The sequence below is a fragment of the Arachis hypogaea genome, chromosome 12, assembly GCF_003086295.3.
Source record: "Arachis hypogaea cultivar Tifrunner chromosome 12, arahy.Tifrunner.gnm2.J5K5, whole genome shotgun sequence".
NCBI lineage: Eukaryota > Viridiplantae > Streptophyta > Magnoliopsida > Fabales > Fabaceae > Arachis > Arachis hypogaea.
In genome coordinates, this window is record NC_092047.1 from 33,224,730 (window position 1) to 33,248,529 (window position 23,800).

Sequence of the window (23,800 nt, forward strand, 5' to 3'; positions counted from 1 at the left end):
CTCTCCCCCATACATACACACCACAGGCACATAGTTTATTTCTTTTCTTTTCTTGAGACCTTGGTGTCCAGCACCTCTTTGGGTTACTAAATGCTCTGTATTGAGGGTTACTCTTGATAGTGGACTTTCAGCTGATAATTCCGAGTTAGTTAACCCAAGTTACCAAGTGATAAGGCACCCCTAAGAGCTTATTCATCCAAGTAGATCCCTCACACAGGAGCACCACAGACACATGCCTCAAGATTAAAACCATAGATGCCTAGCCTTATTGCTTACTCTTTTTCTTTTATTTTTCAACCTTTATTGTTCTTTCCCTTTTTCTTATTAGGATCTTCTTATTTAGCTAGTCTCATGGGGTGTGTCTCAAGCATAGTATTTATGACAGATAGTTGTCCTCCCACCTTGTGGTTGAACCAACTTAGCTAACTTATGACTATACCATAAACTCATGAACTTATTCCATAATATGAACTTCTCTCTGGTCTTTAAAAAAAAACTCATTTTCTTTTCATTTGATTCAAAGGGACAGGCATACAAGTAAGTAAGGAGATGATGTAGTAACATAAAGACTAGCAAACATAGACCTATTCAGAAAGAAAACTTTAAAGACAGAATTTAAAAAGTTCAACTAACATGGAAGAATGTTCTATTTCATACAAGATCTTCCTTATTTAAAGCATATAAAAAGATGGACCAAAGAAGGAACTCCACCACCTTTTACTCTTGTGGATGTCCATGCTCTCTTTCTTGCTTGTCCTCTTGGTGTTTGATGCTGCCATGAATGAAGTTAATGCGAAAAGGGTGTAGTGGAGGGAAGAAATGTAGGATTTAGAGAGTGGGAAGTTGAAGAACTAGTTGCTGGAAAGTGAAGTGCAAGGGATAGGAATTTCGAATGTGGAGATGGTGCGGATTGGATCCACTTATATAGAGAAGTGATGAGTGGATGAAGGGTGTGGATTAATGGAGTGGTTGCTTGATGGACGGTTGGGGTTGTGCATGGATAAAGGACAAGGATCACCACTTTATGATGGAGATTGCTCGGTCTTCAAGGGTCTCATTCTTTTCAATATTGCATGTCAACATTTTCCAATGCATTCCCTTTTTAGAACAAGTGTGTAGTCCCTCCTTTGGTGGTGTCCGAGCCCTTCTTCATTTAGTTGTCCAATCAATCCCCTTCAATACTCCTCTCCCTTTCCCTATAAAGATAGAATAAGAAAGGTAACAATTAATAAAAAAAATAATTTAAACTTTACGGCTAGAATAGTAAAAAGAGAAAAAGGATTTGTTTATTTATGAACTCCAACTAACTAACTACTTGTGTATCCTTATATGCAAATTTGTGGCACCATGGGGTGACACCAAACTTAGTTTGGAGCACTGTGATGAAAAGTTCTGTTCAAAGCTCCAAGACTAGCATGTTCTCAGTTGTGTTCATGCTTTCTTGGCACGCTTTGAACACCAAACTTGTTCTTCACTATATACTACAGTATAAGGATTTCACCAAGTGTTTGTCAAGTTTGGGTTGGAATTCATGAATATTGACTTATTCACTAATAAAAGCTCATAAAACATGGGTTGTCTCCCATGAAGCACTTCTTTAGCGTCACTAGCTTGACGTTTCTCCTTCATCAGGGAGGTTGATAATGCTTCAAGTCCTCCCCTCTTGCCTTGGACTTATATCCATTGGTTGTATCAATGATCTCTACATGTTCCAAGGAGAGAACTCTGTTGATAGTGAAGACCTTAGGTAACTGAGATGGTACAGTGGGGAGATTAGGGGGGATATCTGCGAAGTAAGCTGAGATCACTTTATCTCCTAGAGAGAAGTCTTCCGTAGGGATCTTCTTGTTCCTCCACCCCCTTGGTACCTTCTTCTTTATCCCTTTTGATGTTACCTTGCTCTTGGTGACTTCTTCTTCTAAGGGGATTTTGTTGTTGTCTTCACATGTCTCTGGTGGTTTAGGTTCCTCCAGCTTTTCCTTGAGTTGTGACAACTGCTTATTTCCTTGTTCATCAACCAAGGGCTTTCCCAGATAGGCTGGTTGTGCTTCAGTGCTTGCTTCCTCTGTCAGCATTTCATTATGATCTTTGCTTGGTTCTTTGTTTTCTTGGTCTGCTTCTTGTGAGAGTTTGAAGACATTAAAGCTGAGTCGTTCATCATGGATCCTCAATATTAGCTCCCCTCGCTCCACATCTATGAGTGCTCTGGCTGTAGCTAGGAATAGTCTTCCCAATATGATTGGGTGAGTGTTACTCTCTTCCATGTCCAAGATGACAAAGTCTGTGGGAAGAAAGTATTTCCCAACCTTTAACAATACATTTTCCACCACCCCTATTGCTTGTTTTTGAGTTTTGTCAGCCAGCCTGATGACTACATCTATGGGCATTATCTCATTGATCTGCAGCCTCTTCACCAGGGATAAGGGCATTAAGTTGATGCTTGCTCCCAAATCGCAGAGTGCTCTATCAAACATTATTTCTCCTATGGCACAGGGGACATGAAAACTCCTTGGATCTTTTCTTTTTGTAGGCAACTGCGGTTGAATAAGGGCACTGCACTCCTTGTTCATCACTATAGTTTGGCCTCCCTTGAGTGAGCTTTTTCTGGGAAGCAGCTCCTTCATATACTTGATGTATGCAGGCATTTGTTGGATAGTCTTGATGAACGGTATGTTCACATGCAGAGATGCAAACAAGTCAAGAAATCTTGAGTATATTCTCTTTTCCACAGCACCATTGAATAGCTGGAGAAAAGGTGCATAGAGTCTCAGCAGCTCCTGTTTTGAGATTTCTGGTTCTTGGTAATCTTTTTCCCCCTCCTCTACTGAGGTATCTTCAGGTTGTTCTGACAGCTTGCTTGGCTTGTCCTCAATCTCCTTATCACTTATAGTGACCATCTTGCAATCTTCCCATCTTACTTTCTTTGTTTCACCTCTCGGATTCTTCTCTGTGTCACCTAGAAATCCATCTGTGGGTTTGGGAATCTGCTCAGAGAGATACCCTACTTGAGATTCCAACCTCTTGATTGTGTCTCCTTGGTTCTTGAAATTGGCTCGCACTTCCTCCTTGAACACCTTGTTGTCTTGAATCTCCTTGCTTATGCTTTCAAGTAGATTCTCAATCCTTGAGAGTCTGTCGTCAAATGATTGTAGATCGGGGTTAGAGGTGGAAGGATGAGGTGAGTTATTTTGGTTTTGATATGGATGTGGAGAGGTATTGTTATGGGGGTGTTGATATGGTCTAGATGTGAAGTGTTGGTGGGATGCATTGTTGGGATTTTGGCGTCTTTGATCGAGGCTTTGGTCTTGTTGATTTTCCCACCCAAAGTTTGGGTGATTCCTCCATCCAGGGTTGTAGGTCTTGGAGTATGGATCATGGTTTTGCCTAGGTGAATTCCCAATGTAGTTGGCTTGCTCCTGACTACCCTCTGCTTCTTCATTCACTCCTTCTTGGGTTGTTAATGAAGTAGAGATTGCTGCTACTTGGTTTCTCTCCATCTTCTTGGTGAGGTCAGCCAGCTGCTGGGTAATGAGCTTGTTTTGGGCCAGCAGAGCATCTACATTATTTAGCTCCATTACTCCTCTTGTGTTCCCTCTTTCGGAAGCATAGAAGTAGTCATTCTCTGCTACAGTTTCAATGACATCTATGGCCTCCTCAATGGTCTTCTTCTTGTTCAAAGATCCTCCGGATGAATGGTCTACGGCCTTCTTTGACTCATAAGAGAGCCCTTCATAGAAAATGTGCAGCTGCACCCATTCATTGAACATATCTGGTGGGCACCTCCTTGTTAGGTCTTTAAACCTCTCCCATGCTTCATATAGAGTCTCACCATCTTGTTGCCTGAAAGTTTGGACCTCAGCTCTCAGCCTATTGATTCGTTGAGGAGGGTAAAATCTTGCTAAGAATTTGTTCACCACATCTTCCCAAGTTGTTAAGCTCTCCTTTGGGAAAGACTCCAGCCACTTGGCTGCCTTTTCCTTGAGTGAGAATGGAAATAAGAGCAGTCTATAGGCGTCAGGATAAACACCATTAGACTTCACTGTGTCACATATTCTCAGGAAGGTAGTTAGATGTTGATTGGGGTCTTCTTGGACACTTCCTCCGAACGAACAGTTGTTCTGAACAAGGGTGATGAGCTGTGGTTTTAGTTCAAAATTGTTGGCATGGATGATTGGCTTTTGAATGCTACTTCCACAGTTTCCCGGGTTTGAATTGATGTAAGAGCCTAGAACTCTTCTATCCTCCCCAGCATGATTTGCTCGACCCTTCCACCATGGTTGTGAGTCTCTTCTTCATGATGGTTTTCTATATTTTCTTCCATGTTTGGTTCAAAGTATTCCTCAAAGTGTTCCTCCTCTTCTTCAGCACCAACTACACGTTTTTCTCTTGCCTCCCTCCTTAGTCTAAGGAAGGTTCTCTCAGGTTCAGAATCAAAGGAAGTTGAAGCCCCGCTTCTTCTCCCTATCATACAACCAATAAGTACAAGCAAAGAGAATAGGTGCAGAAAGTATATCATTCAGAATTACTGTTAGTGTGAGTGATGCAATATATCTAACAGTTAGTGGGTTAGTGAAATGAATGGTGAATAACAAAGAAAAAGTAGGGGGAAGGGAAGAAATTAACTAAAACAGAAAGTAAATGACTCAAACAGAAAATTAAATCAAACAAAAAATAAAATGCCCAATCTAGTTATCCTCCAATTTAATCATTGTTGATGCACAATCAATCCCCGGCAACGGCGCCATAAACTTGATGCACGGAAAACTTGTCTCATAACAAATTTCCTTCGGCAAGTATACCGAATTTGTCGTCAAGTAAAAACTCACAATAGAGTGAGGTCGAATCCCACAAGGATTGATTGATCAACCAACTGTAATTAGAGGAATGTTTTAGTTGAGCGAATCAGAATTTGAGTTGAGAATTGCAGAAATGAAAATGGCGGGAAAGTAAAAGGCAGAAAAAGTAAATGCTAGAATTAAAGACCTGAAAGTAAATGACTGAAAGTAAATTTCAGAATTGTAAATGGGAATGGGGGAATTGCTCATAAGAGTAAATAACAGAAATTAAAGAGAATGGGTAAGATCAGAAATGGGGGGTTCATTGGGCTCAGGAGATGTTGCATTCTCCGGATCAATTTCATTTTTATCTCTTCCTCAATCAATGCACTCATTGATCTCCTTGGCAATCTTAAGTGATTGAATTACAATTTCTTGTAATTCAATCTCTCAAATCTTGATCAATAGCCAATTTCTTGGTCAATTGCTCATGAGAAGAGATGAAGTATGGTCACTGATTATACTACATGCATTTCCCAAATCAAGTGTTGAGAGGATTATAGTCACATATCCATCCAAACCCAATTTGGTCCAGCATGAGAAAGCATTTCTAGCATGATCTCTTCATTCCTCTTTCAAGGTTCAGAAGAGATCCAAGTATGAATAGCTTCTTTTCCAAGATAACTACCTAATTGGATGAAGATCGAAAGCTTTCAAGTAAAATCAAGAGAAAAGATAGAAGAAGAATAATGAAAACAAGTATTGATCCATCAAATTACAACAGAGCTCCCTAACCCAATGAAAGGGGTTTAGTTGTTCATAGCTCTGGAAAATGAAAATAAAGATGGAGAATACATGATGAAACTAGAAGTGCAGAGAAAGTAAAATACAGAGAGTAGTTCTATGCCAAGAGGCTCCCTATAATTTCCAACCCCCCTAAATAATTCAAAGCTACTCCTATATATACTACTCTTCTACTCTTCTAGTTGATTCTTCAAGTCTTGGGTTTGGGCCTTTGGATCTTGAGTTTGAAGCAGTTATCTTCTTCATTGGGCTTGGCTTTACTTGCAGAGAGAAAGTGTGAAGTGGGCAGAGACTTTAGCTCAGGACGTTAGTGGTGTTAACGTTCAGTGAAAATATGGGTTCGAGAACGTTAGTGACATTCAACTTTTTCACTAACGTTCCTTACCCAAGTAAGAGCCACGTTAACCTCAACGTTAGTGGTACAAACGTGGCCACTAACGTTGCCTCTTTGTCCTTCGCGCACGTTATTGTGACTCAACTTTCCCAATAACGTTGAGAAGCCTCCCCCTTCCCTACGTTAGAGTCCATGTTAACTTAGTTAACGTGGCTCTTTTAACGTAGGCTTGCCAACCTTCGAGAATGTTAGTGACACTTAACATTGTCACTAACGTTCCAATGTGCCCCTTAGCTCCCACGTTAGAGTCCACGTTAACTAGGTTAACGTGGCTTCTAACGTGGCTGTGCTAGCCATCTCCAACGTTAGTGACAAAGTTGAATGTCACTAACGTCGGCTCATCATCCCTCTCCTCACGTTAGCTTCCACGTTAACTAAGTTAACGTGGGAGTTAACGTGGCTCAGTGTGGCTTGTGTTGGCTCCTTCCAACGTTAGTGACAATGTTTGGTGTCACTAACGTTGTCGACAACCTTTCTTCTTCACGTTAACTTCCACGTTAGCTAGGTTAACGTGGGAGTTAACGTGGCCTCTTGGGGATATTGTGTGTTCATCCCAACGTTAGTGACAATTTTTGGTGTCACTAACGTTGTCGACCACCTAGTTTCTTCACGTTAGCTTCCACGTTAACTAGGTTAACGTGGGAGTTAACGTGGCTTCTTGTGACTTGGCCAACGTTAGTGAGAATGTTGAATGACACTAACGTTGGCGTCCCCCTTTTCTTCTTAACGTTAGAGGCCACGTTAACTAAGTTAACGTGGCAACTAACGTGGCCACTTATGAGCTTGGTCCAACGTTAGTGATAATGTTAAGTGTCACTAATGTTGGCTCCATTTCCTTTCTTCCACGTTAGAGTTCACGTTAGCTTAGTTAACGTGACTCTTAATATGGGCAATGATGGCTTCGAGAGCGTTATTGGCAATGACTTTTCTCATTAACTTTGCAAATTACTCCCATTCCACGTTAGTGTTAACGTTAGTGTAACAAACGTAGCTACTAATGTGGTTCTTCTTTGCTTCCTTTGTCCTGAAATCAAGCAATAAAGTGCATCAAAGTTCTAGTCCATGTCATGGGAAATGCAACATCTAATTTGTCATTAAATTCATGCAAAATCCTCATGAAATCATGTAAAGTGCACAATGTATGCTTGAATCAAGATGTAAATGAATATCTACCCAAAACTAGCTTATTTCCTAAGGAAATGCATGAAACTACCCTAAAAACAGTAAAGAAAAGGTCAGTGAAACTGGCCAAAATACCCTGGCATCACTTATGGGGAGCTCCTCTCAAGGTGGCTTGTGCTTGAAACTATCCTTGAACATCCACCAATGCTTGAATCTCCAATAAGCTACATTCTTCAATTTTAATATCTTCAAGCTTGGATGGAGTTCTTCACAAACCATGGGCTCCTAAATTTGATTTTCCTTGTGGGATCCGGGATCCCACACTTTGTTTTGACACCCGTCTTGAAGATCATTGATCCATGTGGGTGCCATAGTTTTAGAATTCTCATTTAAGCAACCAAACAACATCCTAGACCCAAGCAATCTAGTTCTACACCAACCGTTGCAATTAAGCTTTGAACGTGTGGGTATCATGAACCTAGAATGATATTTCCAACCACTAGCCATCTTCCTTTTGCTCTTAAAGCCACAAATATATCTAAGTTGACCATCCATCTCAAGTAAACCATATTCAAGGGGAATAATAAAGCTTGAGTATAAGGAATTTACCCACTTGAATGAAAGAATGGATGGTGGTGGCTTGGGGAGAGGTATCTCCAATGTGCTAGCAAGCTTTACTCCCTTGTGTTCTTCCTTGGTTACCTCCACCTCTTCACAAACTTCTTCAACTTCAATCCTTTGTTCATCAATTTCGTCTAACTCTTCTCCATCACTCAAATCATAAATGGGAGGTTGAGAGAAATCTACCTCCATATCGCTTTCCATCTCATTGGGAGAATGTTCTTCAAATTCAAAGGATTCACCACCAAGAAGGTTGGATGCATGAACTTCATCACGAAGGGAACTCAATTATTGCTTCATTCCTTCCAAGTCTTCATTCAAAAATTATTTTGGAGGTTGTGCACTCTCCTCCTCAACATCCAATTAAATCGCCTTGGAGAGGTTTTCTTCAACTCTAGGTTCCCAAGGAGGTTCCGCATCTCCTAAGTCTTCAACCACTTCTTCCTCTTCTTCAATGATCATAGGTTCCTCCAATTGTTCTAACACAAAGTGACCTTCCTCTTTCTCCACTGGAGTTTCCAATCTCTCCTTCATGCTATGCTTTTCAATTAATTCTCCACATGTGACCATGGGAGTACTTTGAGTGTTCAAGCATTGGGAGGCTAAAATACTTACTACCTTGGTCAAGGTAGTCACAAATTCTAGTGTCTCCCTTTGCATTTCTCCTTGCCCTTGAAGTATAAGGCTAAGGATTTCATCCATTGAGGATTAGAGTGGATAGGAGGGTTCATTGTCTTGGAGAAAGGGTTCATGATAGGAAGGTGGTTCTTCTTGGTAAAGTGGTGGTGTATATTGAGGTGGTTCTTGGGAGTAGTAATCTTGGAATGGTGGTTCTATGTATGGCTCATGTGGTTCAAAAGGTGGTTGGTATGGTGGATATGGATCAAGGTCATATGGAGGTGTTTGGTGAAAGGAGGCTTGTGAGTGTGGTTGAGGTTCATGTTGAGGATATGGCTCATAGGCATATGGTGGTAGTTCTTAAAAGTCACAAGGGGATTCACCATAGCCATTAGATTGGTATGCATCATAGAATGGCTCTTCTTCATAGTGCATTGGTGGAGGTTGTTGCCAAGAGGATTGATCATATGCATATGGCTCCTCCCACCTTTGGTTATCCCATCCTTGATACACATTCTCATTATAGTCCTCATTTCCTACAACATAGTGAGAACCAAACTCATAGCCAAAGTGAGAATTCATGATAGCAAGAGAAAATGAAAATAAAATCAAATAAGAAACAAAGGAAACCAAATCCTAAAACTAGCAAGAACTAACAAAGAAGCAAAAGGCAAACATATTCACAATATTCACATATATACAATAACCAATAACATAACACCATTGCAATTTCCCAGCAACAGCGCCGTTTTGATGATTGGACTTTTGTGTGGTCTAGAATTCACAATTGAAATCTCGTTGCAATATAGTTTCTAAACCAACAAACAATCCTTTCATACGAAAATTTGTTTGTCACAAGTAACAAACCCCTAAAATCTATAAACCGAAGTATTGAACCTCGGGTCATTCTCCCTAGGAATTGTAATAAAATGTCCTGTTATTGGTTATAGAGCATGTTTTGGGTTTTTGATAAGAGACATGAAATGTAAATGGCAATGAAAATAAACTAATAGCTAAAAAGGCCTTGGCAAGGGTTGGTGGTCAAGGATCTCTATTCTAATCACTAACCACAACATGAGAATTGGCAAGGATCAACCCTACTAAGTCATCCTCTAACTAATAAAGGAAAGTCAAGTGAGCTATGTCAATCCAAGAGCATAAGTCCTAGTTCTCCACCAAATCAATTAGTGAGATCTAGCGTTAATGGCTCCCAATCGTCAATCACTTGGACATTAGTAACTCAAGAGTTCCTAAGTTACCTTCCCAAGCCAAGAGCATAAAATTCTACTCTAAAATCCAACCAAGCATTTTGTCAAACACTTAGAAGGCATAAAAGGAAAGCATAGTAAAATTGCAAGGAATGTTTATCTACACTACTCAATTGCAAGGAATTAAACAACAACAAATCAAATGAACAATAAAGAAACATGAATCATAAATTGCATTAAAGGAAAATAGAAGAAACAAAAGTGCATCAACATAAAAGTAGAGAATTACATGAATTAAATGCAAAACTAGAGAGAGGAGAAGTAGAAGATGAAGAATTGCAAAAAGAAAAGTAAATCAAAGCATGAAATTAACCTAGATCTAAGAATTCCTAATCTAGATCTAACCTACTCCTAATTCTAGAGAGAAGTGAGAGATTCTCTCTCTAAAACTAACCTAAACTAAACTAATGATCAAAAGTATGTAAAGTATGTTGATTTCCCTTCAATCCTTGGCTTAAATAGCATCAGAAATGAGTTGGATTGGACGCACAAGGCTTTAGAATTCGCTGGCCACGTATTGCTTTAAGTGGATCATATGGCAGCAACGATGCATGCACGTATAGTGCGCGTACGCATCACCATACGTGTAGCAACTATGGCAAAGCTTATATCGTTTCGAAGCTCCGGATGTTAGATTTCCAACTCAACTAGAACCACATCATTTGGACCTCTGTAGCTCAACTTATGGCCGATTAAGTGCGAAGAGGTCGGCTTGACAGTTTTTGCGATTCCTTCATTTCTTCATGAGTTCTCCATTTTTACATGCTTTTCCTTCATTCCCTTGATCCAATCTTTGCCTCCTAAATCTAAAATCACTCAACAAACATACTAAGACATCTAATGGAATCAAGGTGAATTAAATTTAGCTATTCTAAGTCCTAAAAAGTATGTGTTCACTCTTAAGCACAATTAAAGGAGAAGTTATAAAACCATGCTATTTCATTGAATAAATGTGGGAAAAGATGATAAAACCATCTAAATTCAACATAAGTAAACCCTACAAATGGGGTTTATCAGTCAACATGGAGTTTCCACTATGTGCTCGCTATGTCGGGAGCCTCCCCTGTGACTTCTACTAGGAAATCTGCCATGGCTTGGGCTTTAATTGCCTGCTTAGGTTCGTATTGCAAGTCGTATTGGGATAGCTCTACTACCCATGCCATCATTTTTCCCTCGAGGTCGGGTTTCTGAAGGACTTGCCGAATAGCCTGGTCGGTTCTTAGGATGATCACGTGCCCTTGGAAGTATTGTTTTCGTCTTCTGGATGAGGTCAGCAGAGCGTAAGCCAACTTTTCCAACTTAGTGTACTTCAACTCCGCTCCTTGGAGTACTTTGCTGATGAAGTATATTGGGCATTGAGTTTTGTCCTCTTCTCGGATAAGGACTGCCGCCATGGCCTGTGTGGTCATAGCTAGGTATAAGTACAGGGGCTTCCCTTCTCTAGGCTTGCTGAGTACGGGAGGTTCTGAGAGTATCTTTTTGAAGTGGTTGAACGCTTCTTTGCACGTCGGAGTCCACTCGAAGGTGATTCCTTTCTTCATTAGGTTGAAGAATGGGATGGCCCTTTCTGCCGATGCACCGAGGAACCGGGATAGAGCCGTAAGTTTCCCGGTGAGTCGTTGCACATCTTTGACGCACCCAGGACTTGTCATTTTGAGGACGGCTTCGCATTTGTCTGGGTTGGCCTCTACCCCTCTTTGTGTTATCATGAACCTAAAAATTTCTCCACTTCCATGGCGAATGCGCATTTGAGTGGGTTGAGCCTCATTTTAAATTTTCTTAGTGCTTTAAAGACATCCTGGAGGTCGTCTATTAGCTTGTTCGGTTCTGCTGTTTTCACCAGGATGTCATCAACATATACTTCTACTGACTTGCCAATGAGGTCATGGAAGACCTTGCTCATTAGTTTTTGATAGGTGGCCCCTGCGTTCTTTAGCCCAAAGGGCATTACTTTGTAGCAATAAGTACCCCCTGGCGTTATGAATGCCGTTTTGTCCTCGTTAGGTCGGTGCATCGGGATCTGGTTGTAGCCCGAGTAGGCATCCATGAAGCTGAGAAAATAATATCTTGCCGCCGAGTCGACCAAGGTGTCGATGTTGGGGAGGGGGAAAGAGTCTTTTGGGCATGTTTTGTTCAGATCAGAGTAATCAACGCACATTCTCCACCTCCCGCTGGCTTTCTTGACTAGGACAACATTGGACAGCCATGTTGAATACTCGAGTTCTTTGATAAATCCTGCTTCTAGTAACCCTACTGTTTGTCTAACGACTTCGTCGGCCCTTTCTTGAGACCTCTTTCTTCGCCGCTGGGCTACTGGTTTGGCATTAGGTTTTACGGTTAGTCGATGGGACATGACCTCGGGATCCAGTTCCGGCATGTTTGATGGTGTCCACGCGAAGAGGTCGCCGTTTGCCCTTACAACCTTCATGAGGGGGCCCTTGAGTTCATGGGGCAGGTTCCTGTTTACAAAGGTAAACTGATCTGTCGACTTCCATATCTGAAACTTTTCCATGTCCCCCTTTGGTTCTGGTCTTGGCTTGTCCTCTATCCTGATGTCCAGGTCTGCCAAGAACACACAAGCTGCCCTCTTAGATTCTTTCCTTAAGGAGAGACTGGCGCTGTCGCAGGCAACTGCCGTTTCTAGGTCTCCCCTTATAGAGCCAACTGTTCCCTTGTCCGTTATGAACTTCATTGTCAGGAACTTAGTGCATATTATGGTTGAGAATTTGTTGATGGTCTTTCTCCCCAAGATGATATTGTAGGCTGTGGAGTCTCTGAGGACTACAAAGTCTGCCATAACCGATTTCCTGGCGTCACCGGTTCCCAGGCAGATTGGGAGAGAGATCATCCCGTCAGGTTTTATGTAGTTATCGCCTAGTCCCATGACTCCGTGCTGGTGATTCTTGAGGTCACACTCTTAGAGCCCCATGGCGTCGAACACATTTCTGAATAGGATATTAGAATCCGCTCCCGTATCGACGAGGATTTGTCTGACTAATCCTGTCCCGACCATCGCAGTAACCACCATGGGGGGGTTCTCGGGGAGGTCGTGAAACCATTTATCTTCCGGGCCAAAGGATATCGTGGGAGATCTTTTGCTGGCGACAGGACCTTCTGTTGAGATGGAGAGTACCCGGGTATCCTTTTTTGCTGCCGATTTGGACTTAGGAGGGCTGTCGCGCCCGACCACAATGTTGACCACAAAGGTTGGGGGTTATTGTCATCTTCCATGGGTTCTTGTCTTGGTTTGATAGTTCGGCTATGATCTTCTTCGGAGCGCTCTCGTTCTTGTCTTCTCGGTTCTCTGATGAGCCGGGAGAATTCACTTAGCTTTCCTTCTCTGATGGCCTGCTCTAAGGCATCTTTGAGATTGAAGCAGTCTTGGATTTTGTGACCAAATCCCTTGTGATAATCACAGTAAAGGCTTTTGTTGCCTCTCATTCTTTTTTTCAATGGTCTAGGTCTGGATAGGATTCCCTTGTCTGTAATTTGTTGGTAAACCTCTACTATGGGCGCCGTAAGTGGCGTGTAGTTCGTGAACCTTCCTACCCGTGGGGGTTGCTTGGAATGCTTGCCTAGGGTGCCGTCCCTGGGAGCTTCTTTGTACCTGTCGACCTGGGGGGCCTGCCGAGCTGGGGGGTTTGGGAGCTGCCGTTTGTTGGCTGCTACAACCTAACTCACTTCCTCATCATTGATGTATTCCTTGGCCACGCTTTGAATTTCTTACATGGACCAGACATGCTTGGTAGTGAGGTGCTTTCTAAAGTCCTCGTTTAGCAGGCCGTTCGTTAGGCAGAGACTAGCGACTGAGTCCGTAAGGCCGTCAATCTCCAGGCACTCATCGTTGAATCTGTCTAGGAATTTCCTGGTCGGCTCCCCAGATTTTTGGGTAACCCCTAGCAAGTTGATTGGGTGCTTTGGCTTGGCTATGCGTGTCATGAACCGAGCCAGGAAGCTTTGGGAAATATCTGTAAAAGCTGTGATGGATCCTTGTGGGAGTGCGTTGAACCATCGGATCGCTGGGCTGGCTAGCGTTACAGGGAATGCTCGGCATCTGACCGCGTCGCCTACTCCTTCTAAGTTCATTCTTGCTTCGAAGGCTGTGAGGTGCTCCTGGGGATCCTTAGTCCCGTCGTACCTCATGTCCATCAGCTTGTCAAAGTTTTTTGGGAGCCGGACCTTGAGGATCGAGGGATGAAAAGGAGTGGCTCCCATGATAATGGGATCCTGCTGTTTCTTGGCTTTCCTTTTCTGGGACTCCCAGTGGCTCTCGGACCTGCTTTGGGTAGGTCGGGAGGTCGCCTAGGTACGTGCCTCGTCGTGCTCTTTTAGGCTCCTTTCTCAACTCTCGTGTCTTCGGGAGGGGGAGTGATGAGCGGATAATTTATACCCTTTTGGCATTGTTTTTACATAGTTTTTAGCATGATTTAGTTACCTTTTTATTATATTTTTATTAGTTTTTATTCAAAAATCATATTTCTGGACTTTACTATGAGTTTTTGTGCTTTTTCTGTGATTTTAGATATTTTCTGGCTGAAATTGAGGGACCTGAGCAAAAATCTGGTTCAGAGGCTGAAAAAGAACTGCAGATACTGTTGGATTCTGACCCTCCTGCACTCGAAGTGGATTTTCTAGAGTTACAGAAGCCCAATTAGCGCGATTTTAATTGCGTTGGAAATTAGACATCCTAGGCTTTCCAGCAATATATAATAGTCCATACTTTGCCCGAGATTTGATGGCCCAAACTGGTGTTCAAAGATAGCCTAAAACATATTGGTGTAAAACGCCCAAACTGGCACCAGAATTGGAGTTAAACGCCCAAACTGGCGTCAAAGCTGGCGTTTAACTCCAGAAATAGCCTATGCACGTGAAAGCTTCAATGCTCAGTCCATGCACATACCAAGTGGGCCCCAGAAGTGGATTTATGCACTATCTGCACTTAGTTACTCATTTTCTGTAAACCTAAGTTACTAGTTTAGTATAAATAGCACTTTTTACTATTATATTGGAAGTCTTTTATCATCTTTTCACGTTTGGGGGCTGGCCTCACGGTCATGCCTAAACCTTTTTTCACTTATGTATTTTCTACAGTGGAGTTTCTACACCCCATAGATTAAGGTGTGGAGTTTCTACACCCTGTTGTTCTTCATGAATTAATGCAATTACTACTGTTTTCTATTCAATTCACGCCTACTTCTTCTCCAAGATATACTCTTGTTATTAATTCAGTTAAGTCAGAATGAAGGGGTGACCCGTGACAATCACCCAATCTTCGTTACTCGCTTAGCCAAGATCCGCGTACATGACAACCACAAAGCGGTCTACATGATGTTCAACGTAGTCATTGGACGACAACCGGAGTATATTCTCTTGGATATCTAATACACTGACCGAGTCCGTAAGATTAGTATCTTCGTGGTATAGGCTAGAATAATTGGCAGCCATTCCTGGGATCCGGAAAGTCTAAACCTTGTCTGTGGTATTTTGAGTAGGATCCGGGAAGGGATGACTGTGACGAGCTTCAAACCTGCGAATGTTGGGCGCAAGTGACAGTGTGCAAAAGGATCAATGGATTCTATTTTGACGCTAGCAGAAACCAATAGATGATTAGCCATGTGGTGGCTGTACCTGGTATTTTTCATCCGAGACGAGAAATCCGATAGTTGATTAGCCGTGCAGAAACCGTAGAGGACCATTTTCACTGAGAGGATCTTACAGCTTGCCATGGAAGGAAGTAACGCATGGTTGGAAGGAGGCAATAGGAAAGCAGAGGTTCAGAAGCAACAAAGCATCTCCAGACGCTTATCTGAAACTCCCACCAATGAATTACATAAGTAACTTTTATTTTATTTTATGTTTTATTTCTACTTTAATTATCAAAACCTCATAACCATTTGAATTCGCCTGACTGAGATTTACAAGATGACCATAGCTTGCTTCAAGCCGACAATCTCCGTGGGATCGACCCTTACTCACGTAAGGTTTATTACTTGGACGACTCAGTGCACTTGCTGGTTAGTTGCACGGAGTTGTGAGAAAAGTGTGAGATCACGATTTTGTGTACCAAGTTTTTGGCGCCGTTGTCGGGGATTGTTCGAGTTTGGACAACTGACGGTTTATCTTATTGCTTAGATTAGGTAATTTTATTTTATGTTTAAGCTTTTTCTTTTTATTTTCGAAAAATTCAGAAAAAAAAAAATATATATATGTTCTTCAGAATTTTTAAGAATGAATTCTAGAGTTTCATGAGATATGTTGAAGCCTGGCTGGCTGTTAAGCCATGTCTAATTCTTTTGGAGTGAGGCTTTCACTTCTCATTGGCATGCTTGTATGTTTTATGCTAAAGCTTGGCTGGCTATTTGGCCATGTCTAATCTTTTGGACCGAAGCTTTTTCTTAAAGCTTGGCTGGCCATTGGCCATGTCTAAATTTTTTGGACCGAAGCTTTAGACTAACATTGCATAATTCCTGGAATTCTTATTAAAAATTTTGTATCTCTGTATTCCTTTTTCCAAAAATAATTTTCAAAAAATACAAAAAAATTAATAAAACCATAAAAACCAAAAATTTTTTGTTTCTTGTTTGAGTTTAGTGTCAAGTTTTAAGTTTGGTGTCAATTGCATGTTTTAACTTTTCTTAAAATTTTCAAAAATTCATGCATGTGTTCTTTCTTGATCTTCAAGTTATTCTTAATGATTTTATTTGTTTGATCTTTAAATTTTCTTGTTTTGTGTCTTTTCTTGTTTTTCATATGCATTCTTGAATTATTAGTGTCTAAAGTTTAAAAATTTTTAAGTTTGGTGTCTTGCATGTGTTTCATTTTTTAAAAATTTTCAAAAATATGTTCTTGATGTTCATCATGATCTTCAAAGTGTTCTTGGTATTCATCTTGACATTCAAAATATTCTTGCATGCATTAGTTGTTTTGATCTTAATTTCTTATGTCTTGTGTCTTTTTGTTATTTTTCTCTCTCCTCATTAAAATTCAAAAATAAAAAAATATCTTTCCCCTATTTTACTCATAAATTTCGAAATTTTGAATTGATTTGGTCAAAAAATTTTAAAAATTTTATTGTTTCTTGTAAGTCAAGTCAAAATTTCAATAAAAAAAATTCTATCTTTTCAATTCTTTTTCAAAAATAAAATCTTTTTCATTTTTCCTTCATGTTTTTTGAAAATTTTAAAAGTGATTTTCAAAATCTTTTTCATATTTTTATTTCATATTTTCGAATTTATTGCTAACAATTAATGTTTTGATTCAAGATTTTTAAGTTGTTACTTGCCTATTAAGAAATGATCAATCTTTAAATTCTAGAATCATATCTTTTAGTTTCTTGTTAGTCAAGTAATCAACTTTAATTTCAAAAATCAAATCTTTTTAATTTCCAATTCAAATCTTTTTCAAAATGATTTTCAATCATATCTTTTTCAAAATTGAATTTCAAAATCCTTTTCTAACTTCTTATTTTTTCAAAATTGATTTTCAAATATTTTTCAATTAACCACTTGACTTTTTGTTTGTTTTACTAATTCTTATCTTTTTCAAAATCGCTTAACTACTTTTCTCTCTCCAATTTTTGAAAATCACTAACCACTTTTTTCAAAAATCTTTTTAATTAATTAATTTATTTAGTTTTCAAATTTTATTTTATTTTTTTCTCTTAATTTTTGAATACTAACCAATAATTAAAATAAAAACAAAAATATTCTTCTTTTCTTATAATTAAAATTCGAATTTCTTCTCTCTCTCATCTCCTTCTATTTATTTTATTTATTTACTAACACTTCTCTTCTTCTTATAATTCGAACCCTCTCCCTCTCTCTGTGTTCGAATTCTTCTTCTCTCTTCTTCATTCTATTTCTTTTATTCTTCTACTCATATAAAGGAATCTCTATACTGTGACATAGAGGATTCCTATTCTTTTCTGTTCTCTTCTTTTTCATATGAGCAGGAACAAGGATAAGAACATTCTTGTTGAAGCTGATCCTGAACCTAAAAGGACTCTGAAGAGGAAACTAAGAGAAGCTAAAGCACAAAACTCTGGAGAGGACCTTACAGAAATTTTTGAAAAAGAAGAAGTCATGGTAGCCGAAAATAACAACAATGGTGGAGATGCAAGGAAGATGCTTGGTGACTTTACTGCACCCACTTCTGACTTCTATGGAAGAAGCATCTCAATTCCTACAATTGGAGCAAACAACTTTGAGCTTAAGCCTCAATTAGTTTCTCTAATGCAGCAGAATTGCAAGTTTCACGGACTTCCATTGGAAGATCCTCATCAGTTCTTAGCTGAATTCTTGCAAATCTGTGACACTGTTAAGACCAATGGGGTTAATTCTGAGGTCTATAGACTTATGCTTTTCTCCTTTGCTGTAAGAGACAGAGTTAGGACATGGTTGGACTCACAACCTAAAGAAAGCCTGAACTCTTGGGAAAAGTTGGGCAATGCTTTCTTGGCCAAATTCTTTTCACCTCAAAAGTTGAGCAAGCTTAGAGTGGAAGTCCAAACCTTCAGACAGAAGGAAGGTGAATCCCTTTATGAAGCTTGGGAAAGATACAAGTAACTGATCAGAAGGTGTCATTCTGACAGGTTTTCAGAATGGAGCATCTTATGTATATTCTATGATGGTCTGTCTGAATTGTCCAAGATGTCATTGGACCACTCTGCTGGTGGATCTCTTCATCTGAAGAAGATGCCTACAGAAGCCCAGGAACTCATTGAAATGGTTACAAATAACTAGTTCCTGTACACTTCTGAAAGAAATCCTGTGAATAATGGGACAACTCAGAAGAAAGGAGTTCTTGAGATTGATACTCCGAATGCCATATTGGCTCAGAACAAAATATTGACTCAGCAAGTTAATATGATTTCTCAGAGTCTGACTGGAATGCAAGCTGCATCCGATAGTTCTAAAGAAGCTTCCTCTGAAGAAGAAGCTTATGACCCTGAGAATCCTGCAATGGAAGAGGTGAATTACATGGGAGAATCCTATGGAAACACCTATAATCCTTCATGGAGGAATCATCTAAATTTCTCCTAGAAGGATCAACAGAAGACTAATCAAGGCTTCAATAATAATAATGGTGGGAGAAATAGGTTTCGCAATAGTAAGCCTTTTCCATCATCTTCTGAGCAACAGACAAAGAATTCTAAGCAGAGCTACTCTGACTTAGCAACCACCGTCTCTGATCTATCTAAGACCACTCTCAGTTTCATGACTGAAACAAGGTCCTACATTAGAAATTTGGAGGCACAAGTGGGTCAACTGAGTAAAAGAGTGGCCGAAACTCCTCCAAGTACTCTCCCAAGCAATATAGAAGAGAATCCAAAGAGAGAGTGCAAGGCCATCAATATACCCAACATGGCCGAATGCACAGAGGAGGAAGAGGCAGTGAATGCCAGTGAGGAAGACCTCAATGGACGTTCACTGGCCACTAAGGAGTTCCCCATTGAGGAACCAAAGGAATCTGAGGCTCATACAGAGACCATAGAGATTCCACTGAACTTACTATTTCCATTCATGAGCTCTGATGAGTATTCTTCCTCTGAAGAAGATGAAAATATTGTTGAAGAGCAAGTTGCTCAGTATCTAGGAGCAATCATGAAGCTGAATGCCAAGTTATTTGGTAATGAGACTTGGGAGGATGAACCTTCATTGCTCATCAATGAACTGAATACCTTGGTTCAACAGAAATTACCTCAGAAGAAACTGGATCCCAGAAAGTTCTTAATACCTTGCATCATAGGCACCATGACCTTTAAGAAGGCTCTGTGTGACCTTGGTTCAAGTACAAATCTCATGCCACTCTCTGTAATGGAGAAACTGGAGATCTTTGAGGTACAAGCTGCAAGAATCTCACTAGAGATGGCAGACAATTCAAGGAAACAGATTTATGGACTTGTAGAGGATGTTTTAGTGAAGGTTGAAGGCTATTACAGCCCTGCTGACTTCATAATCCTTGACACTGGGAAGGATGAAGATGAATCCATCATCCTTGGAAGTCCCTTCCTAGTCACAGCAAGAGCTGTGATTGATGTGGACAGAGGAGAGTTAGTCCTTCAATTGAATGAGGACTACCTTGTGTTTAAGGCTCAAGGATCTTCTTCTGTAACCATGGAGAGGAAGCATGAAAAGATTCTCTCAATACAGAGTCAAACAGAGCCCCCACACTCAACTTCTAAGTTTGGTGTTGGAAGGCCATCATCAAGCTCTGAGTCTCTGTGAAGCTCTCTAAGAGCTCACTGTCAAGCTATTGACATTAAAGAAGCGCTTGTTGGGAGGCAACCCAATGTTATTTAATTATATTTATTTATATTCCATTGTCATTTTATGTTTTTCTTAGGTTTATGATCATGTGAAGTCACAAAAAGAACTGAAAAATCAAAAACAAAATCAAAAATAGCATGAAAAATAGCACACCCTGGAGGACAGGCTTACTGGCGTTTAAACACCAGTAAAGATAGCAGAATGGGCGTTTAACACCCATCCTTGCAGCATTCTGGGCGTAAAACGCCAGAATGGGCAGCACTCTGGGCATTTAACGCCAGAAAGGGCTGTCTGGCGTCTGGCTGGCGTTAAACGCCAGAAATGGGCAGCAGACTGGCGTTTAACGCCAGGAAAGGTAGCAGAGCTGGCGTTAAATGCCAGGATTAGCATATGGTGGGCGTTTGAACGCCAGAATGGTACAGGGAGCAAAATTCCTTGACACCTCAGGATCTGTGGACCCCACAGGATCCCCACCTACCCCACCTCTTCTTCTCTCCTCTTCACACCTTTCCATAACACTCTTTCCCAAATACCCTTGACCAATCCCATCAATAACTCTTCCCCAAATACCCTTCACCTATCAAATCTTACCCTCTTCTCCATAATCTCTTCACCACTCACATTCATCCATCATAAAATCCCACTTACCTCACCATTCAAATTCAAACCATTTCCCTCCCAAACCCACCCCTTCATGACCGAATTCCCTCTCTCTCTTATCCTATAAATACCCCTCCTCACTACCTTCAATTTCACACATCATACACACTACTACCCCCCTTGGCCGAAACCACCACTACCCTCCATCTCCTCCATTTCTTCTTCTTCTACTCTTTTCCTTCTTCTTTTGCTCAAGGACGAGCAAACCTTTTAAGTTTGGTGTGGAAAGAGCTCTGCTTTTTGTTTTTCCATAACCACTAATGGCACCTAAGACCAGAGAAACCTCTAGAAAGAAGAAAGGGAAGGCAATTGCTTCCACCTCTGAGTCATGAGAGATGGAGAGATTCATCTCAAAGGTCCATCAAGACCACTTCTATGAAGTTGTGGCCAAGAAAAAAGTGATCCCCGAGGTCCCCTTCAAGCTCAAAAAGAGTGAATATCCGGAGATCCGACATGAGATTCAAAGAAGAGGTTGGAAAACTCTCACCAACCCCATTCAACAAGTCAGAATCTTAATGGTTCAAGAGTTCTATGCTAATGCATGGATCACTAAGAACCATGATCAAAGTATGAACCTGAACCCAAAGAATTGGCTCACAATTGTTCGGGGGAATTACTTGGATTTCAGTCCGGAAAATATAAAGTTGGCATTTAACTTGCCAATGATGAGAGGAGATCCTCATCCTTTCACTAGAAGGGTCAACTTTGATCAAAGGTTGGACCAAGTCCTTAGGGACATTTGTGTGGAAGGAGCTCAATGGAAGAGAGACTCAAGAGGCAAGCCGGTTTAACTAAGAAGGCTTGACCTCAAGTCCGTGGCTAGGGGATGGTTGGAGTTCATCCAATGCTCTATCATTCCTACTAGCAACCGATCTGAAGTTACAATAGACCGGGCTATCATGATCCATAGCATCATGAATGGAGAGGAAGTAGAAGTTCATGAGATCATATCCCTAGAGCTCTACAAGGTGGCGAACAAGCCCTCTACTTTGGCAAGGTTATCCTTCCCTCATTTCATCTATACCCTATGCAATTCAGCTGGAATTGTCATAGAGGGAGACATCCTCATTGAAGGAGACAAGCCCATCACTAAGAAAAGGATGGAGCAAACAAGAGAGCCCACTCATGGACCTCAATAAGAGCATGAGAAAATTTGTCATCAAGAAATACCTGAGATGCCTCAAGGGATGTACTTTCCTCCACAAAACTATTGGGAGCAAATCAACACCTCCTTAGGAGAATTAAGTTCCAACATAGGGCAACTAAGAATGGAGCACCAAGAGAATTCCATCCTCCTCCATGAAATTAGAGAAGACCAAAGAGCCATGAGGTAGGAGCAACAAAGGCAAGGAAGAGACATAGAGGAGCTCAAGCACTCCATAAGATCTTCAAGAGGAAGAACTAGCCGCCATCACTAACGTGGACCCGTTCTTTAATTTCCTTGTTCTTATTTTTCTATTTTTCGAATTATATGCTTTATGTTTTGTCTCTGTTTGTGTCTTTATTACATGATCATTAGTGTCTAGTGTCTATGTCTTAAAGCTATGAATGTCCTATGAATCCTTCACCTTTCTTAAATGAAAAATGTTTTTTAATTGTAAAAGAACAAGAGGTATATAGGTTTCGAATTCTATCTTGAAATTAGTTTAATTATTTTGATGTGGTGACAATACCTTTTATTTTCTGAATGAATGCTTGAACAGTGCATATTTTTTAATTTGTTGTTTATGAATGTTAAAATTGTTGGCTCTTGAAAGAATAATGAAAAAGGAAAAATATTATTGATAATCTGAAAAATCATAAAATTGATTCTTGAAGCAAGAAAAAGCAGTGAAAAGCAAGGCTTGCAAAAAAATATGACAAAAAAAGGGGCAGAAAAAAAAAAGAAAAAGCAAGCAGAAAAAGCCAATAACCCTTTAAACCAAAAGGCAAGGGTAAAGAGGATCCAAGGCTTCGAGCCTTAATGGATAGGAGGGCTCAAAGGAATAAAATCCTGGCCTAAGCGGCTAAATCAAGTTGTCCCTAACCATGTGCTTGTGGTGTGAAGGTGTCAAGTGAAAAGCTTGAGACTGAGCGGTTAAAGTCGAGGTCCAAAGCAAAAAAAAAAGAGTGTGCTTAAGAGCTCTGGACATCTCTAACTGGGGACTCTAGCAAAACTGAGTCACAATCTGAAAAGGTTCACCCAGTTATGTGTCTGTGGCATTTATGTATTCGGTGGTAATACTGGAAAACAAAATGCTTAGGGTCACGGCCAAGACTCATAAAGTAGCTGTGTTCAAGAATTAACATATTGAAATAGGAGAATCAATAACACTATCTGAATTCTAAGTTCCTATGGATGCCAATCATTCTAAACTTCAAAGGATAAAGTGAGATGCCAAAACTGTTCAGAAGCAAAAAGGCTACAAGTCCCGCTCATCTAATTGGAACTAAGTTCATTAATAAGTTTGGAATTTATTGTATTTTCTCTTTTTTTATCCTATTTTGTTTTCAGTTGCTTGGGGACAAGCAACAATTTAAGTTTGGTGTTGTGATGAGCGGATAATTTATACCCTTTTTGGCATTATTTTTACATAATTTTTAGCATGATTTAGTTACTTTTTATTATATTTTTATTAATTTTTATTCAAAAATCACATTTCTGGACTTTACTATGAGTTTGTGTATTTTTCTGTGATTTCAGATATTTTCTGGCTGAAATTGAGGGACCTGAGCAAAAATCTGATTCAGAGGCTGAAAAAGAACTGCAGATGCTGTTGGATTCTGACCCTCCTGCACTCGAAGTAGATTTTCTGGAGCTACAGAAGCCCAATTGGCGCGCTCTTAATTGCGTTAGAAAGTGGACATCCTGGGCTTTCCAGCAATATATAATAATCTATACTTTGCTCGAGATTTGATGGCCCAAACTGGCGTTCAAAGACAACCTAAAATATCTTAGCGTAAAACGCCCAAACTGGCACCAGAATTGGAGTTAAATGCCCAAACTGGCACCAAAGCTGGCGTTTAACTCCAGAAACAGCCTATGTACGTGAAATTTTCAATGCTTAGCCCAAGAACACACCATGTGGGCCCCGTAAATGGATTTCTACACTATCTGCACTTAGTTACTCATTTTCTGTAAACCTAAGTTACTAGTTTAGTATAAATAGCACTTTTTACTATTGTATTGGAAGTCTTTTATCATCTTTTCACATTTGGGGGCTGGCCTCACGGCCATGCCTAGAACTTTTTCACTTATGTATTTTCTACGGTGGAGTTTCTACACCCCAT

The 23,800-nt window shown here is 40.3% G+C and overlaps 1 protein-coding gene and 1 non-coding gene across 2 annotated transcripts; one reads left to right on the forward strand and one right to left on the reverse strand.

The window, feature by feature from the left end:
• Positions 1-3,762: 3,762 nt before the first annotated feature.
• LOC112731502 (small nucleolar RNA R71) lies at positions 3,763-3,869 on the forward strand. The gene has a single exon (XR_003167276.1). It is a non-coding gene; the product is annotated as a small nucleolar RNA R71 (small nucleolar RNA).
• Positions 3,870-13,325: 9,456 nt separating this feature from the next.
• Positions 13,326-13,817, reverse strand: LOC112729950 (uncharacterized). Its single transcript, XM_025780078.1, has one exon. It carries the CDS (start codon positions 13,815-13,817, stop codon positions 13,326-13,328), a length of 492 nt encoding a protein of 163 aa, XP_025635863.1.
• Between the last annotated feature and the right edge of the window lie 9,983 nt (positions 13,818-23,800).